This window comes from Triticum aestivum, chromosome 6A (genome assembly GCF_018294505.1).
Source record: "Triticum aestivum cultivar Chinese Spring chromosome 6A, IWGSC CS RefSeq v2.1, whole genome shotgun sequence".
In the NCBI taxonomy this organism is placed as follows: domain Eukaryota; kingdom Viridiplantae; phylum Streptophyta; class Magnoliopsida; order Poales; family Poaceae; genus Triticum; species Triticum aestivum.
Genome location: NC_057809.1, coordinates 558,281,907 through 558,299,889, shown reverse-complemented (window position 1 = coordinate 558,299,889; position 17,983 = coordinate 558,281,907). Strand labels below are relative to the sequence as shown.

General features: G+C 50.7%; 1 protein-coding gene across 1 annotated transcript; it reads left to right on the top strand.

Annotated features, from left to right (window-relative positions):
• Positions 1-2,969: 2,969 nt before the first annotated feature.
• LOC123131026 (phenylalanine--tRNA ligase alpha subunit, cytoplasmic-like) lies at positions 2,970-7,379 on the top strand. The gene is made up of 18 exons (XM_044550800.1): positions 2,970-3,187; positions 3,277-3,399; positions 3,497-3,586; positions 3,869-3,925; positions 4,037-4,089; positions 4,202-4,294; positions 4,594-4,684; positions 4,778-4,815; positions 4,904-4,942; positions 5,223-5,299; positions 5,372-5,456; positions 5,522-5,621; positions 5,783-5,879; positions 6,004-6,075; positions 6,163-6,229; positions 6,307-6,432; positions 6,869-6,923; positions 6,989-7,379. The coding sequence occupies exons 1-18, from the start codon at positions 3,017-3,019 to the stop codon at positions 7,073-7,075; spliced, it is 1,521 nt and encodes a 506-aa protein (XP_044406735.1). The 5' UTR covers positions 2,970-3,016; the 3' UTR covers positions 7,076-7,379.
• Positions 7,380-17,983: the final 10,604 nt, after the last annotated feature.

The window sequence follows — 17,983 nt, the reverse complement described above, 5'->3', positions numbered from 1 at the left end:
GTGGTATCTTCACCAACGCGAAGGTACTCATCGGCATAGTCAGCCGGAATGCCGTATGCAACTACCCTCATAGCTGTCGAGATTTTCTGATATGCACTAAATCCCTTCAAGCCCGCGACATTTCTTCTTTGAGTAAAATACCGACAATTGGCCTCGCAAGCTTGAACAATTTTCACAAAAAGAGATTGGCACATTTGGTACCTTCTCCGGAAGAGGTGCGGCGGGTATGTTGGATTCTCCGCGAAGTAATCTTGCATCAACATCTTGTTTCTGAGATGGCGATTTCGAGGAATGCAAAGACGACCGACAGTCGATCCTCGCCGCCTCTTTTGGTTCTCATCTTCGTGCTCCTTCACGGCAAGGGCCATCACCAATGTCTGCTGGCGATAGTTGGCAAGCAGCGTCTCAACATCCGAGTTGTCCGAATCGGACGAATCGTCGAGCAAAAACTTCTTGCACGGGCTCAATTCCATCTAAATTCACAAAAAACGCACACCGCGTTAACCGACTATGCATACCATTCGGCACAAACGCAACTAAAAACTCACCGGCGGCTCGGGGCGGTGGCTCTCCGGCGGCGACGGCGACTAGGGGCGGCTCGGCTCGGCGGATCCGGGGGAGGGGGGTGCAGCAGCTCGGTGGAAGACGGTAGGGGCGTCCCCGCGGCGCGATTCCACCCGCGGATTTGGCCGGAATCGCCAGCGGCGGACGGACGGAACCAATGGCTGGCGGCGGCGGAAGGAGGTGGGGAAAAGGCGCGGGCTGAAATATCCCTCCCGCCAACCGCTTTCCTGGGATAAGGGGCACCGTAGGGGCGAGACGGAAACCAGCGTATTCGCGGGTTGGGGACGAGATTTTGTCACGCCCCTCAAAAATATTTACGGGTCGGACGCGTTTGCGGGGTCTGGTCGGGCAGAATTTTTCGCGTCAACCCATATATTGACGGTTATTTTGCGGGTCAGGTCTTTTTACGGGTCTGCTAGAGATGCTCTAATCTAGGTGCAACGAGCTTGAGACCAGGGCAGGGACATGTCCGTGAATCCAGGTAGGCAACCAAGCAATGTCCGGGCACATCTCATGGATGGTCTCAGGCCAGGCGGATTTGTCCCAGGATTGCAACCAAACTGACCCTCAATGCGCCAGAGGTGACTTGACCCGCGCGAGGACGACGTACTCGTTCATGGCCGTGCGGTGCACAATAGTGTTTTTTTGCGGGATAATACTTGTATTACTCAATCATCCAAGAATTACAATCACGACCGACAATGTCTAGGAGTTCTTCTGGACCGGGTCCAAGCCACACAACCGTTCGGCATCATGATCGTCCAAAATTTGCCAAGAAATGACTAGCATTATTTTTGCTACGAACAATATGAGTAATACAAGAATTACGCTCGATCAAAAGATTTTTGATCTCCTTTATCATAAAGGCATATTTTGATCTATTTGTTTCTGTACTTTGTACCATGTTCACTGCTTGTAGACTGTCTGATTCGACATCGATAGGTAGATTGCTCCATTGTAGCGCAAGCAAAAGGCCCTCCCGAATGCCCATAATCTCCATCTCAAGCACATCATCACAAGTAAACAAATATCTGCATGAACTAAAAATGATTCTGCCTCTGTTGTCTCTTAAAATCATACCTGTACCTGCTACACCATTCAGAACAGATCCGTCGGTATTCAACTTCACCCGGCCAGCCGATGGGGCAGCCCAAGAACTAAAGTCCAGTTGCCTTATATTGCATGAAGGAGCAGCCAAAGGGAAGCACACCTGGGCTGGGTACTCACCCTTTGAGTGGTCTGCCAGCGGGTCTGAAGCAATTGAGTTTAGCGAGGCGACGTAACTAGCAAGAAAGCGGCAGGAGACATCCACTGGTGGTGCAGGTTTGTTATGAACCAACTCATTTCGGATGTGCCATATCCGCCAGAGAAGCATCATGAACCGTAGCCGGACAGGTTCGCACAACTCTGAAGTTATTTGAACAAACCATTCCCTTCCTGTAGGCAGTATTTTTGTAACATCTGGGAGATCCCATTCAGCAGGCATTGCTTTCCAAAGACGTTTTGCATTAATGCAAGAGCAAAAGGTATGGAAGGAATCTTCCTCTTCACAGCTACAAATCGGACACATAGCACTTGTTTCCAGATTTCTTTTCTGTTTGTTCTTCCAAGTAGCAAGAGAGTCTGTAGCTAATCTTCATGCAAAATTCAGTACTTTAGGCGGAGCCGGAGTGGACCAGATACACTTCCAGCCATCCCGAGCTCCATCTGGGTGCCTACTGGAGGAAGCAACAGCACCGTTCATCGTCTCATTAGACGCAAGTCTGTAAGCACTACGTACTGAAAAGACGCCCGATCTTTCTGGCGCCTAGGCAAGGAAGTCGTCACCAACCCGGGAAGAAGGCCGGATTTTCAAGATTTCACATATGTCCACAGAGCGGCACTGTCGGCCCTCGCGTCGATGCCGCTGGATGCCGGGGGTGAGTCACAGAGTCAGAGCTGACCCGGACGACGGCGCGAGGACGTCGTGGCATGCATTGGTCCCTGTGCCGATGCTGGAGGCGAGTCGGCTGACCAGAAAGGAGGACGCTGCTGCATGCATATATAGCAGCCGTGGTTCGGCGGCGAAAGGAGATGCCCGGGGCCGAGAGCCGACGGTGCGCTGCTCATTAGCTAGCTAGCGGTAGCACAGCCTGCCTCGAGCGGCCACTGAAGTGGACACAAGAAAATACGCACAAACCCATCCAAAGACTCAGAAAAGTACGGGGCACTTGGTATTTTTTTGCTGGAAAAAAGACGCGGGGGAGAAGATTTAATCTGATCGTTGGATGGAGAATGGACGCAGGGGAGCACGGGGGGCAGCATTAGGCAAGCCCCGTCCAGACTTACCGTGCCTTCCACGACTGTCGAACCACACCAGGGAATATATAACCGAGCCGAAGCGGGCGAGACCCGACCCGACAAAACCCCCACGTTCGCCGCCTCTATTCCCGGAACCCCATCGCCGTCGGCCATGGCGGCGACGCAGCCGTCGGCGGACGTGGAGGGCGCGCTCCTCGCCCACCTCAACGCCAACGGCGAGATACCCGACTCCCGCTCCTTCGCCTCCTCCCTCGGCGTCCCGCACAAGGACGTCGAGGACGTCATCAAGAGGCTACGCGCCTTCCACATCATCGAGAGCACGGTACGGCACCCTCTGCTTCGCGTCGTCCCTGCCTTCCCCGAGTTGTTCTCCCGAGACCTGACGAGCCGTGCTTGCTTTCCTGCCCGCAGGACATCACCAGGGAGGCGTGGGTGCTCACCGACGAGGCCAAGGGCTACGCCGCCGGGGGCTCCCCCGAGGTGCACCTCGTCGCGGCCATCCCGCCTGAGGGTGCCTCCAGGGCCGCGCTCGAGGTGAGTTCCCTCTCTGCTCCCTTTAGGAGGCGCTCGGTTCGAGCCGATAGTTTCTGCTCCGGGGATGATCTCTGACGCCCAGAGTGCTGCATTGCAGGAGGAATTCGGGGACGTCTTCGATATTGCACGGAAGGCTGCCGCCAAGAACAAGTGGATTAGATTTGAGAACGACCTCGTGCTGAGAACGGTATAGAGCTGAGCTCGTTTCGTCTCTTCTCTTTGTTGTCGTCGGAGAGATATAGAGCTCGGTTCAGTGTGTATTTGTATTGGAAACTTGCCTGGCATGTTCTCAACTTGCCAGTGTGTGGGTTGTAGATGTAGAAAACAATTGCCTCATCATCATAGTTCAACTATTTCAATGTGCAATGGTTACATCTATGTTCACTGAAGGTCTCTGGGCGTGCGTGCGTGCCTTTATCTGTCTTGAGCTTTGGCATGACATTGTGTAATTTCTTTTCGTTTTATTCAGGTTGAGGATGCCAGGGATGAGTTGCAAGAGCTGCTTAAAAGAGTGGAGAATGGGGAGGTTGGTGTTGCTTATTGCTTGTTGTTCCTCCTATATTTTGCATTTCCACTTGGAACCATTTACTGGATTGTGTGGCATGGCACAATTATTTCATGTAGGTCTTTCATGTAGGTTGTTCCTGATCCAAGAAAGGAGTTGGAGAGAAGAAAGCTTGTAACAAAAGAGTAAGTATCTGTTTTGAAGATATCTCTTTTACAGTTTCAGTAAATGCTAGCCAAGTACAGTATCAAATAGTCGATTATCCCCAACTTTTACACCTGCTTCGCTGTTTTTCAGAAAAACTATTTGGTATTCACTGAAGAAGGGACCTGAATTTGTTGTAAAGAGAAAAACATTGGCTACCGATGTGACACGAGAACATCTCAAGAGGTAATTTGATGTCACTTCTCTCAAGCTAATTTCCAAAATTGATCAGCAAACCTCTGCTTGTTGACTGTAAACTATAATGTACCATGAGCAATTGAAGACTACATAGAAGACTCCTCATTGCCTTTTCTCTTGTAAATAGCCCAGCTGTACTTATCCTATCTGTGGAAGGCTACATTAAACTTATTGTTATGTTAAAATCGACTTTTAATAACATCTATTATGTGTGTACCTATTAATGGATAGCAGTAGCAGACTTCTGATATATTTCCCTTTTAAATGTTTTTTCTTTCCTAATAAAGTGGCGACTGGAAGGATCTGGAATTTAAAGATTATAACTATGGAGCCCAAGGACAACCTATTGCGATAGGATATAGTCAACCCTTGTTGGAGGTACTTCAAATCTTTACGGTGTTCCGTTTTTTCATACAGCTTTATCTGATAAACCAGATAAATCATAACTGTTATTTCGTGGATTTTCTTCAGGTCCGTGAAGCAATCCAGAACATTTTTCTTGAGATGGGGTAAGTACAAATATTTTGGTCATGATATTTGCAGTTCAAGGCAATATTCAGAAAATGGATTAATTCATTTTATTGCTTGATGTAACAGGTTCAGTGAGATGCCTACAAACATGTATGTAGAGAGCAGGTAAAATACAAAAAAAGACAAGACATAGTTTTTTCTGTTCTCATACCTGTTTGTTGTCAATTTCTTGTACTGGTAGATCTTCTCTACAAACTTGAAGTTATTTTAGGTTTTAGGATTGACTGATAGATTGGTGACAACACCGTATTATGAGTATATGACAAGACAATGTAGTGTATAGCATATCATAGTTTCCTAGATAAAGATCCATATATTGTAAAAAAAAATAAAGATCCATATACTATTTATAACACATTATGTATGGTTGTCTTTCCTTTGGTAGCTTCTGGAATTTCGATGCACTGTTCCAGCCACAACAGCATCCTGCTCGTGATTCGCACGATACATTTTTCCTCAAAGGTAAAGGTTATGCTACTTCTGTTCAGCCAACAGTTGGATTTAAACATATTTAATCAATCAGTTTTTTTGCAGCCCCTGCTACAACAACACAATTACCTGATGACTATCTTGAGAAAGTGAATCAAGTCCATCAATCTGGTGGTTATGGTTCCAAAGGGTATGTTGTGGTGTCTTTGCTGCAGTTTAGTCAAAGGGTTTTTAATTTGAGGTTGCTGTCTGCAGATATGGTTATGATTGGAAGCGAGACGAGGCGGAGAAAAACCTGCTTCGTACTCACACAACTGCAGTTTCCGCAAGGATGCTATACAAGCTAGCACAGGAGGTATAGCAATTAAGTGTTGCTTATTTTATCTATGTAATTCCATTGTAGCTTATATTGTCATAGTTTGACTAAATTAGTGTAGGCGATATCAGTTTTTTTTTCTGTTCTGTTGAATGGTTCATGAGGTCTGTTTTTCTTGACAAACCACCATGGTTGTTCAGGAACATTTTGCTCCTAAGAGATACTATTCTATTGATCGTGTTTTCCGGAATGAAGCTGTGGACCGAACTCATCTTGCAGAATTCCACCAGATAGAAGGTAACCATTCTCTTGTTTCTTTTCTATGGGGTGTTCAATTGATTGATATTTAGTTCATATCTTGGGTGTCACACACACATAACCCTTTTAACAAGGAAGCTACTTACAATGCTTCTGATTTCAGGTCTTATTTGTGACTATGGTTTGACGCTTGGTGATCTGATAGGTGTACTGGAGGATTTCTTCTCCAGGCTAGGTGCTAAACCAAAGCCATCAACTTTATCATAATATTTATGGATGCATGGTGATTTAATAATGCCACCTCTCCTTTTCTGGCTCTTAGGCATGTCAAAGCTGCGCTTCAAACCTGCCTACAATCCATACACTGAACCAAGCATGGAGATTTTCGGGTCAGAACAACTTTGATCGCTATTGTTTTCAAGGTTATTGTGATCCCATGAATCATCGTTATGTTATTTTTTTCCAGCTACCATGAAGATCTGAAGAAATGGGTGGAAATAGGCAACTCGGGCATGTTCAGACCTGAAATGTTACTTCCCATGGGACTGCCAGAGGGTGTTAATGTTATCGCATGGGGTCTTTCACTTGAAAGGTAAAACTGGCACAGTTTCTATACGAATGATTCCTTTATGTGCATCTCTATGTTAAATTGAGGTCTTTTTCACTTGAAAGGTAAAACTGACACAGTTTCCATCAGTCGTGGAGACGAGCCTAGTAATAACAACCCTTGCAATTCATTCTTATGAAGTATAGAAAATCATCATAGGGCTAGGGCATCACAACTCAAGATAGCTTAGCCCTAGGCTTTACCCAATGCTAGCTCCGGCCCTGGTTTCCATATGAATGATCCCTTTATGTGCATCTATATATGTTAAACTGAAGTTTTTTTTTCTAAAATAATTAAATAAATCACCTTCTCAATCCTTGTTTTGCAACTAATGTATTGAATAGAAGTGCAAGAGAAATCTTTGCTTTATCTGTCGAATTGCAGGAGATGTGTGCTGACCACATTTTGGTGCTGAATGCAGGCCAACAATGATTCTGCGTAACATTGACAACATACGGAAGCTCTTTGGGCCAAAGGTACTGTGCTTATTAACTTTGTCATATACCACGAGCATGTGCAATATTAATTATGATCTTTACAGGTCGACTTCAAAGTGATCAAGGACTGGCAGATTTGCCGCGCGGGGATCAGCTGTAGTGAGCCGGATAGGACTTTAGCTGGTGACTGACATGCCATGTTTGAGTTGATGAGCTGCTGGATGCGAATGGTGGTTCTTTGTGGCTGTTATGCCTTTGAAGACCAGTACTTGTGCATTTAACAGAGGGAGTGCAGAAACGCACATATGTTGTACTCCTAGCTCTGAATTGCAATTTTGAGGTGTTCATGTCCGATACTACTGATGCTTGTGTTCCCTTTAACAAAGGGCAGCACACACAACCCTCTACGGAAACGCATACGCACGGTTGGAAAAGAAAGTAATCAAGGGCTTCAGCCATAAATTTCCTAATATTTATCTCCCATGTCATTTTCAAGCCTGTCCTGTCTATTTCCAACCACGGCCAACTGTGCAGACTACTATAGAACATCATTGCAAGTTGGAGCGGGCTCTCCGGCATTTTATTCATTCAGCGGTAACCTGTCTGAGCTCAAGCTGAAGCCCAGAAAACCAGGGATTACATCAGAGTAGTTTGCAACACTCTTGTAAAAGAGCTTCTTTTGCACAACAATGTGCTTGCATAATGGGAAACGTTTCGATCCGGTGCACCGGTCGAACTTTCCGCCGGACTCGTGCGCCACGCTGGCTCACGCGACACGAAAACAAACCACCCCGTGTGAAACACATGTATACGGTGGGTCCCGCACGACTTTTCCTCCTTTTCTTCTACCTCCAGCCCATCACGGCCCTGCCCTTCGCACCTGCCCCACGCTGGTCGCATCCTCCAGAAACTCTCTCACCGGCGGCGAGTGCTCGTGTGCGACGACGCCCAACAACGCCTCTCCTTCATGGTCGGTGAGCCCCTCTCCTATCCTCCTCCCCAATTCGTATCCCCGGCTCCCCGCTAGCTTCCCACGACCATGGCCGTCTGCAACTTTCGGATCTCAGCCATGGCCTCCGCCCAACTACAGCTCCGAGTCGCCGCCGGCGAAGCTATGGGAACTATCAGGGCGCAGCAACCAGAGATGCAAGCCTGCAACCACGGGCACACGCTAGACGGCGAGGATGGGGCGGCGCTGGTCCTAGCAAATCTAACGTCGTGGTTTTTTGCTACATGCTTCAACCGGCATAACATTTTGCTACAACTGGCATAGCATTTTGCTACAACCACGTCACATTTTGCTACAACACATAGCCAGCGTCGCCTTTTTGCTACAAGTGTCGCAACCGTTACCTAGAATAGCTTCAACAACTGTTGAAAAAAGCTTCAACCATATATACAGAAAAGCTTCAATGACACTGCACAACAAGGAAAAGCTGCAACCGTAGTTAAATTTTGCTACTACCGACGAAGTTTTTTGCTACATCGATCAAGGCGGAGCTGCGACCTCGCGACGGCGGCAATGGCGATTTTGCTGCAACCATGATAGGTTTTTGTTACTATCGTCGAAGGTTTTTGCTACAACCGCTGCGCCCCCGCGACTATGGCGGCGACGCATTTTGCTGCAACCGTAGTTTTTTTTTGCTACTACTGTGAAGTTTTTTGCTACATCCATTCAAACAACGCTGATTAACTGGCGGTTCGTCGTCCATGCAATCCCCTGCAGCCAGCATCAACGACGAGGGCGGCGGCGGAGCTACAACCATCGCCGTCGAGAGCTGCAGCCGCAGGTAGAGCTGTTGCATGGGTCGAGGTGACGACGAGGCCGGTCGGGATGGTGGGGACCAGCGACGAGGACGGCCGGCGAGGGCGGGGACCGGCGATGAGGAAGGCCGGTGAGGGGTGGGGCCCGGTGACGAGGATGGCCGCCGAAGGGGGCAAGAGGCGCCGCGCCGCGCTCCCCCGAGCGAGAGATGCGGATCTAGTCTGACCACGCGAGGAAGAAGCTGTTGGGGCAGTTTGTTTCTTTTTTTTTGACCAGATCCAAAGGCTGCGCGACTCACATCCAACGGCTGGGGCTCGACCGGCCGAACGATTCGGTCGGCGCACCGGCGCCTATTGGTGCCCTTACATAATTAATAGAACGACTGACATGATGAAGCTCAAATCCCTGACTGGACACTGGAACTGTATATTCTTCCATATCCTTGAGGATATGACACCCATTAGATTTCCCCTCAGATCGCCTATCCTAGAGCTGTTTTGTGACGTGAGCCCTGTTTCTCGTGCCAGCAACATACCATCACGGCAAGCCAAAATCTCCAGAGTTAGGGCATCAACAGTGTGTAGAGGCAGCATTGCCTCTAACATGGGTCCCACACAACTGCCTCTAGCACTAAAATCCCTATAGTGTGTAGCACAACACTTAGGGCCTATTCGGTAACTCCCTGGCTCCAGGAAATCCTCAAATCCAGCTTCTGTTTTTGATCGCCAGCTTCTTCCACGAATCGGGATCGATGGAAAACCGTTCGGCTCGATCACTTCGGCTTCTCGTCACGCTAGCAGGCCGGCCTGCCTGAGCGGGCTAGAGCCCACTCGGCTCAACGGGTAGGATCGGTGTGAAACAGGACGAGAAAGGATAGGCTTGGCCCAGATCGGAGGGAAACATAACGAATCGGTACGTGAGGCACTTCGCGGTGGCATCCGATTGTAAATAACGCTAACTTCAGGAATCCGGCTTGTGGGATCGACAAAACTGCGGCTCCAAGTTTTTGTACGTCGATGTTGCTTCGATCTGGGAAGCCAGCTTCCTGGAGCTGGACCGTTCGGGCCAGCTTCCCTCACGGATTCGTGGAAGCTGGAAGCTGGCGAGCTACCGAACAGGCCCTTAGCCTTTAAGGTGCCCCCCACAACAGAATTTAAATAAAGTTTATGCGTAACTGCTTCTGGCGGCCACACACAACTACACTGACAAGGGGGGCATTTGGATTGTTTAATCAATGGAGGCTGCCTCTAACGTTGGAGACTTGGAGGCGAGTCTAACATATTTTTGGCTAGAGGCGATGGATACAATGTAGGCCGCCTATATGTGGAGAAGATACTATACCTTCATATCTCATACCGTTGATCGATCGAATTTTTATCATGATACAACACCAGCAGCAACTACAAAAGTTGAGATGCATAGCCCGCACAGCGCACGCGGGATGATGCATACATATATATTTGCATTTGCCGTTTGCACCCAAGTGGCCATTTTACAGCCAAAGTTGCCGTGTTTTCCTTGCAGACTCTATATGTTCCAGCACCGACTTTAGCGGTTCTCCCTATAACTAGTTTCGGCAAGCCTCGGTTCAGTCCGTCCAGCAAGACGCGCGCTTTGCATAATTTCTACAAAGCCAGGATTTTCAACCAATATTGAGCCACTACAACAATTGGAAAAGTTTAGTGGTAACTAGACCAGGGCAAATACTTTGATAAAAAAAATGGCCAACATGTGAGCTCACTGTGTTTAGTGGTGTATAATTTCGAGAATATACTTGTCATTGTATAAGCAATTTATCAGCTTATTTTTAACTGTTATAGCAAAAGAATCATTAACGTGGTTATCTTGAGTCAAGAGAGATTCTAGAGACCCTCCGTTCCTTAATATAAGGTGTATAGATTTTTGGGGGAAAATCCAAAATATAAGATGCATTGCGTTGCACCACTCGTTTGGATAATTTTTTTAGGGATTTGATTACATTTACTTATATTATGAAAGCTCCTCTATTTTATCATGTCAACTAGTCACGTGTAATCTCGCCCAAAACTTGTGAGTTTTTTCCTCCACGCGCGTCTTTAATTTCCATGCCAAAAATTATACACCATATAGTTAGGAATGGAGTCGACCATTTCGAAGCGCCGGTACCAATCAACAGCTCCAAGAAGGAACGCGACGATAACGACGCTGCTGCCAAGGGTTTCCCCCGATACGCGACGAGGAGAGAAGAAGGGTACCTCCGACGCCCTCCAGGAAGGTTCGGCGACACCCTCAGGCACCACCGCGTAGGAGTCGGCTCGGCCGACAGGGATTTCTCCCAATCCCAACCTTCACCTCGGGTGCTTCGGAGCATGCCACCAAACAAACCACCACTCTGCGCCAAAACGGTCTTGAAGCTTCCGCGCCGTCTCACCACGGCACCGCGAAAGGGGCCTGCACAACAAAGAAGAGGAGCCAGGACTCGCGACAGCAGCATCATCGGCACACGGGAGGGCACAACCTCCACCGTCAACGACGGTAACCGACCGGACGTGACAGCAGGAGCATACCGGTCCCGTGGGCCCATAGGTCCGTCCGGGTCCTCAGATGCCCGTAAAGCTCCCGCCTTCACGCTGCAGAAGGCATGGGCGCCATGCAGAGGACGTCGAAGCCACGCCAATGGCCAGCCCGCTAGGACCCAGATGGGGCCGGGAGGGCCCAGATCTAGGCCGGGGCGCGCCGCCGGCCACCGCACGCCACCACGCCGCCCTGCCGCCAAGGGCAGCATCGCCACCGCACCCACCGCCGGGTCGCCGCCCAGCCAAGCAGCACCGCCGCCGTCACCTGCCCCAGGAAGGAGACGAGCGCGCGGGGATAGAAGGGCCGCCGCTGCCGGCACCACCCGGTCCAGCGCCGGGGGCACCCGCCGGCGGAGGCGGGGGAGGTGGGGGCCGAGAGGAAGGGGAGGGGCGCGCCACCCCGGCCATCTCCCGGGGAGGCGGCGCAGGGACGGGAACGGGAGGGAGGGGGAAGAGGGGGGCGGGATGGGCCGAGGCGCACGCGCCGGCGGCGGGAGGGGGCTAGGGCGCCACCGGCGGCGGCGGAACCCTAGCGGGAGGGAGCGGGTCGGGAGGGAGGGAGTTTTGCTTTGTTTGGAGCACAAGGTGATCTAATCACTACAAACTGCGCTGCTGGTCATGTTACACAATCATAATGTTGGTCAACCATCCGAACCGAGATTCCTGTTATTCATACGAAGGAACAAGAAAAGAAGAAGTATGGGATAAATGGTTTTTGAGTTGGGCATGATGAAAGCAGGACGGACCAACTACCTCCACAACTATAAAGGCTTCCTGGCAAAAAAATTTGGAACAATTACACTGAACAGCAGATCTCTGTGGGTGCCAACTTCTACTATTTTCAGGTACAAGCAATAGAGCATGCACCATTGGCTCTACTTCCAACGGTCAATCAACCATTAGTGGCAGATATTGCACAATCTTCTTCTGTTCAATCCCAACACCAGACGAAAGGTTAACAACAGTCCGTTGCAACTGCGCCATTTGCTGGCCACAATCGCCATGAAAATGAAGCATTAGAACGACAACTGACAAGGTATACAAAATTGAACTGTTTATGTACTCGATCTAAACGCTCTTATATTAATTTACGGAGGGCGTACTATGTTGTGCACATTCAAACTTTCCTGTATGCTCATAAAGCTGATGGACTATTTTCAGACTTTGTAGTTTGTACACGTGAACAAGGTTGCAACGGTGCAATTCAGCTTCTGAATTCTAATCAGCAGGGTTTCCGTTGTCTACTATGAAAAATGATTGATGTATATTATGTGGATTAAAGGGTCAACCAAATGATCATATATGTACTCCCTCCGTTTTTATTTAGTTCGCATATTACTTTTGGTCAAAATCAAGCTTTACAAACTTTGACCAAGTTTATATACAAAAATATTAAGATATACAATAACAAATCAACAACATTAGATTTATTATTAAATGTACTTTCACATCATATAGATTTATTATGATAAATGTCTATATTGTTTTCTATAAACTTGGTCAAACTTTATGAAGTTTGACTTCGGTCAACTCTAATATGCGGAGTAAATAAAAACTGAGGTAGTATTTAATTTATACACGGTCCTTGTTGATTTAAAAGTGTACACAAAGACTTGTAAACTTTCACACTAGATGAGATGAAACCTGGCTAGTAATGTAGCCGCAACGCTCACATGTTCCTTGCTCTGGCATTCTTGTTGTTGTGGATATCCGGAAATTTTCGCCAGAGGTTATGATGTCCAGTATAGCTCTAGGCCTGCACCATTCATAAGGTACTGATTCGAGTGACTGAAATAAGAAAATGATACATAATGTGTTGAACAAGGAAAATAAACAGAGGTAGCATACACTAACAGATGAAGAAATGAAAATTAAAGAAACAATACTGCTTTTCGACAGCATAGGTCTTTACCTCGTCCTTTCCAGATCTTTAATAAATTCACGAGCAAACCCGCGATATGCATTTGGTGAATAGACAGCTGAATTGTGATAGAGAACCAATAAGCACATTTGATTTCAATTGAAGACGGGAGCAGTGGTCAACATAATTCTATAGATACCCCACCAAGTTTGGAGGAAGAAATGCTTAGCAGAACTATAACAATGTGTGTGTCATTGACTACCAAATGTTAGGCACTCACAATGGGGCGACTCAGATGGGATGAAACTAGAAAGACTTCCCCAGGCCTAGCGCTTCCCTGTCTAGCGCTTTCCCCCTCACGCCGGCGGCCACTCCGGCGCCAGCGTCCACCTCCCCACGCCGGCTACCACTCCGGCACCGGCGTCCACTCCCATCTCTCCGCCGGTGACTCGCACGGTCCCCGGGGCTCCCATGGCGTCTAGATCTCGCACCCCCCCTCGGTCTCGTCGGCGCATCCGCGGGAGCACCCTATCGTCTCCGGGCTGGGCATCTCGGGGTCGCCAGGCTCGGCGCGCTCCTCCTCGGCTGAAGGTGGCCATGCTGTTGGCCCTGCACCGGCGCTAGCGGAGGGCTGGCGCCGGCCGGGACCTTCCCGCAAGGCCATGTGGCGGCGCCGGCGTGCGCTCAGGAGGCAGTTCGGGTCGGGCGTTGGTGCCGGTCGGGATGTGTCGCCGTCCTCCTCTGAGCGGCGGATGATCCCACCGGACATGTTCGGCCTCTGTTTCAAGTGTTTCGAGGATGGTCACCGGCGTCAAGATTGCACTAACGAGCCTATGTGCATACGCTGCGGCAACGCTGGGCATGTCTCTCCCCAGTGCCTGGAGCCACGCAGCCTCACCTCGGCGGAGGAGCTGCGCCGCGCGGTGATTGCCAAGGTCGCGCGCAGGACGGCGGCGGCCGGTCTGGCACCGGCTACTCGACCGAGGCTGTCGGAGCCTAGGCAGAGCGCGCCGGTGGCGCCGCTCTCGCCAGTTGCGCCCAGCCTACGCCTAGTGGTGCCGGAGGTCATCTGGCCGGTGGTGTCGTCTGAGATCTGTGTGCTGCCGTGCTCGGAGGGGCTGGACGACCTCGAGCGCAGGTTACAGCTGGCGGTGGTGATGTACGTTGGTGGGGCTAGGCCGGCCGTGTCCTGCGACGACGCGGCGGTCGCGATCTCTACTCAGATGGGGATTCCAAGGTTTTGTTTTTCAGTGCACAAGTTCCACCCGGAGGACTTCTTGGTCGTGTTCGCGGCGCACGAGTTCAGGAACAGAGCGTTGGCTGTCTCGTCGATTGAGCACCTTGGAGTCAAGTTCTTCGTCAAGCCATGGCTCAGGCAGGCGCAGGCTACTTCCAGGCTGATGCGGGTTCAAGTTGATGTCATGCTCGAGGGCATCCCATCTCATGCGTGGGCTCAGGAGACGGCGGCAGAGCTGCTGGGGAGCACGTGTTTGATCGAGAGTCTGGCGCCGGAGACGGCCAGTAGGGAAGACTTGTCTCTGTTCAAGCTTAGAGCATGGTGTGTGGATCCTGAGGATGTGCCAGTGTTTTGGAGGCTGTGGGTTCCGGAGCCGCCGGAGGTGGTAGCTGACCCTGCGGATAGGAGAGCATCGTTCCGCCAACTCCTGGAGTACCCTGTGTTCATTCACATTGGAAGGATGAGGGACTTCTCGCCACCGGAGATGTGGAGGCGTGCTTCGGGCTCGGACGGAGGAAGCGGGCAGAGTGGGTTGCCAGATAGCTCCAACAGCTCATTCCAAGGAGGTGAATGGATGATCCAGCCATGGACGCGCGGAGTCCGAGACGATCGTGGTGCCGGCCGGCGGTTCAACGGCGGCGGCGGTGGAATCAATCAGGGCAAATCCTACCGTGCGGCGCTGGAAGGTAGGGCGGGACCCTCGTCTTGGAGGCTTCCACCGATCGGGTCGCTTACGTCGATGGTCAAGACAGCTGTGGTGTCGCAGCCTGGGACCACGGCGGGCCTGGGGGTTTCAAATGAGCCAATCTGGACGAGGGAGAGGCTGCCCACAGAGGTGGAGACAGCTGGTCAGTTGGCGCTGGCTCCACAGACTGGCCCTGCCAGGCAGGAGACGGTTGATGTGGCCCAGGAATTGGCTGGCGCAGGTGCAGACAGGCCCAGGCAAGTGGGTGCCAGGATCGAGGATGAGGAGGGGTGGCGGGTTCTGGCCAACATGATCACGGCAGAGGCGATGATGGAAACAGGAGTGGATCCCAGACCGGTCGTGGTGGGGCCGCTGCTGGCCGACCAGACTGCGGCCTCCGATGTGGAAGGGACGGTGGGGCCTGATCCAAAGCTGATTCTGGCGGTGCCTTTTGCCGCTGCGAATCCGGTGCAGCTAGATGGACCGGAGGCTTCTAGAGTTGCACCTCGGGACGGGATGGACGCGGCGCAGGAGACCCCTGCTGCAGATGGCCCGGCGCTGCTTTCGGGAGGTTGGGCCCCAGTCTCGGAGCTGATTGGCGACGTGGACAGTGGGCTGCACCCACCCCCTCCTGCATTGGAGCTCGCGTTGGGGGACCAGGTTCCTTTGGCAAGTGGGGTTGCATGTGATGGGACTACGTGCGAAGGCCATGCAAACTTTGGCGCTTTGCATAGTGGAGAGATTGTGGTGCATGAGGAGGTGCGGGACGCACACACCATGGAGGACTGCCTATCAGCTAAAGAGAAGGCAGCGGGGTAACATAAAATCCTTTTGCACGGGGCTACTAAAGAAACTAGCCCCTCCGCTACTGAAGGAGATTGAAGGCGTGAAAGGAGTTCGTGCCGGACAGGATCCCTTCACACCAAGACGGAACACACGATCGGTCTGCGCATCAGGCGCGAGGAAGAGCAACGTGATAGCGGCCGAGTCGGTCCTCCTTAATGCCTTGGGCATCTCCAGCGATGATCTGGCGGTCTCAGAAGACGCGCTAGGTCAGCTGAGGGCAGTCTTCGACTCACCTGTCTAGGAGAAGCAGCTGCGGGCGATTGCAGCTATCTTCGGGAAGATTATGCCAAGCAACTTGACCGGCGAGATGGAGAGCACGGCGCTCCTGGCAGCTTAGGCCGCGCGTGGGGTACCATGGGGAAGCCACTCTTTTCCCATGTCGCACACCTCGATGGAGGTAGTTTGTTGGAATGTGAGGGGGCTCAATAGCCCACCCAAGAAAAAGGCGCTTAGGGAGTTCATGGACACGGTGCGTGTCGCAATTGTGTGTATCTTGGAGTCCAAACTAGATAGGGTTGACAAATTTGTTATTATGCAATGCCTAGGGCCTTCTTACGATGGCTTTGCTTACCTTCCGGCGTCAGACACGAGAGGTGGCATCATCATTGGCTGGGACTCTTCTAGAGTGACGATCTCTAACACGGTTCTTGACTCTAACTTCGTTACAGGCTATGTTATGCCTATGGAGGGGCCTGGGTGGTGGATGTCGGTGGTATATGGGCCACAGGAGGACGATAAGAAGTGCATCTTCCTCGAGGAACTTGCGTACAGGAGAACAACATGCCTGGGCCCTTGGATTGTGATCGGGGACTTCAACATGATTCTGAACGCAGCAGACAAGAGCAACAACACATTGGGTCACAGGATGATGGGTAAATTCAAACGCTTCGTTGATGATAATATCCTCAAGGAGCTCTTCCTGCACGGGCGGATGTTTACGTGGAGCAACGAGCGTGAGGTGTCCACGCTCACAAAAATTGACAGAGCCTTTGTATCGGTGGACTGGGAGCTTGACCACCCCGATTGCCTGCTGCAAGCTCTGTCTACATCGACCTCTGATCACTGTCCTTTGTACCTATCACTGGAAGAACAAATGCAGCCTCAGAAGCAGTTCAGATTCGAGCTTTTCTGGGTCAAGCTAGACGGGTTCTTGGACGCGGTGAAGGAAGCATGGGTATGTGACGAGGGGATCACGGAGCCCTTCCATAGATTGGATGTCTTGCTACGTAACACGGCCAAGTCCCTCACAACTTGGGGCCAGCGCAAAGTGGGCAACATCAACCTTCAAATAGCTTGCGCCAATTGGGTCATTCTTCGGCTAGACTGTGCTCAGGAGTTTTGGATGTTCACGGAGGGGGAGAGATGGTTGCGAGCTACCCTAAAGCATGTGGTGTTGGGGCTTGCATCTTTGGAAAGAACCATAGCAAGGCAAAGATCACGCGTTAAATGGCTACAAGAAGGGGACGCAAACACCAGGCTATTTCATCTGATCGCAAATGGAAGAAAAGCAAAAAACTTCATCCCGGCTTTACAGATAGATGGAGCAGCGATCACGGATCAGAAAGGGAAAGAAAAGGCCTTCTTTGATGCGTTCTCGGCTATCATGGGGAGAGACATGGCGCGCGAGCACACTGTGGACCTGGAGTTCCTGAACATTGAGGCGCTGGATCTATCGGATCAGGATTTGATCTTCCAGGAGGAGGAAGTTTGGGAGGTGATCAAGGAAATGCCTTCGGACAGGGCACCGGGGCCGGATGGATTCATTGGGATATTCTTCCAAAAAGCATGGAGTGTGGTGAGGGGCGATGTTATGGCGGCCTTGCACAAGTTTTTTCTGGACAATGGCCGCGGTTTCGGAAGATTGAATCAAGCTCTCATCTCGCTCATTCCGAAGGCGCCTGATGCATGTACAGTCAGAGATTTCTGCCCCATCTGCTTGGTACATAGCATACCTAAGCTAGCATCCAAGCTGCTGGCTAACCGCTTGTGCCGATGTATGCCGGAGTTGGTTAAGGTGAACCAATCTGCGTTCATCAAGGGCCGCAACATTCACGATAACTTTCTTTTGGTCAGGCAAATGGCGAGATGGCTGCACAAGAGGAAGGCAAAAGGGGTGTTGCTGAAACTGGATATTTCAAAGGCATTCGACT

Excerpts from the sequence above, each read along its gene's own strand:
- LOC123131026 (XM_044550800.1), top strand. The coding sequence starts at position 3,017 with ATGGCGGCGACGCAGCCGTCGGCGGACGTGGAGGGCGCGCTCCTCGCC. Across the intron at positions 4,816-4,903 it reads AACATTTTTCTTGAGATGGG|GTTCAGTGAGATGCCTACAA; the intron begins GTAAGTACAAAT and ends TTGATGTAACAG. Across the intron at positions 5,457-5,521 it reads GGTGGTTATGGTTCCAAAGG|ATATGGTTATGATTGGAAGC; the intron begins GTATGTTGTGGT and ends TGCTGTCTGCAG.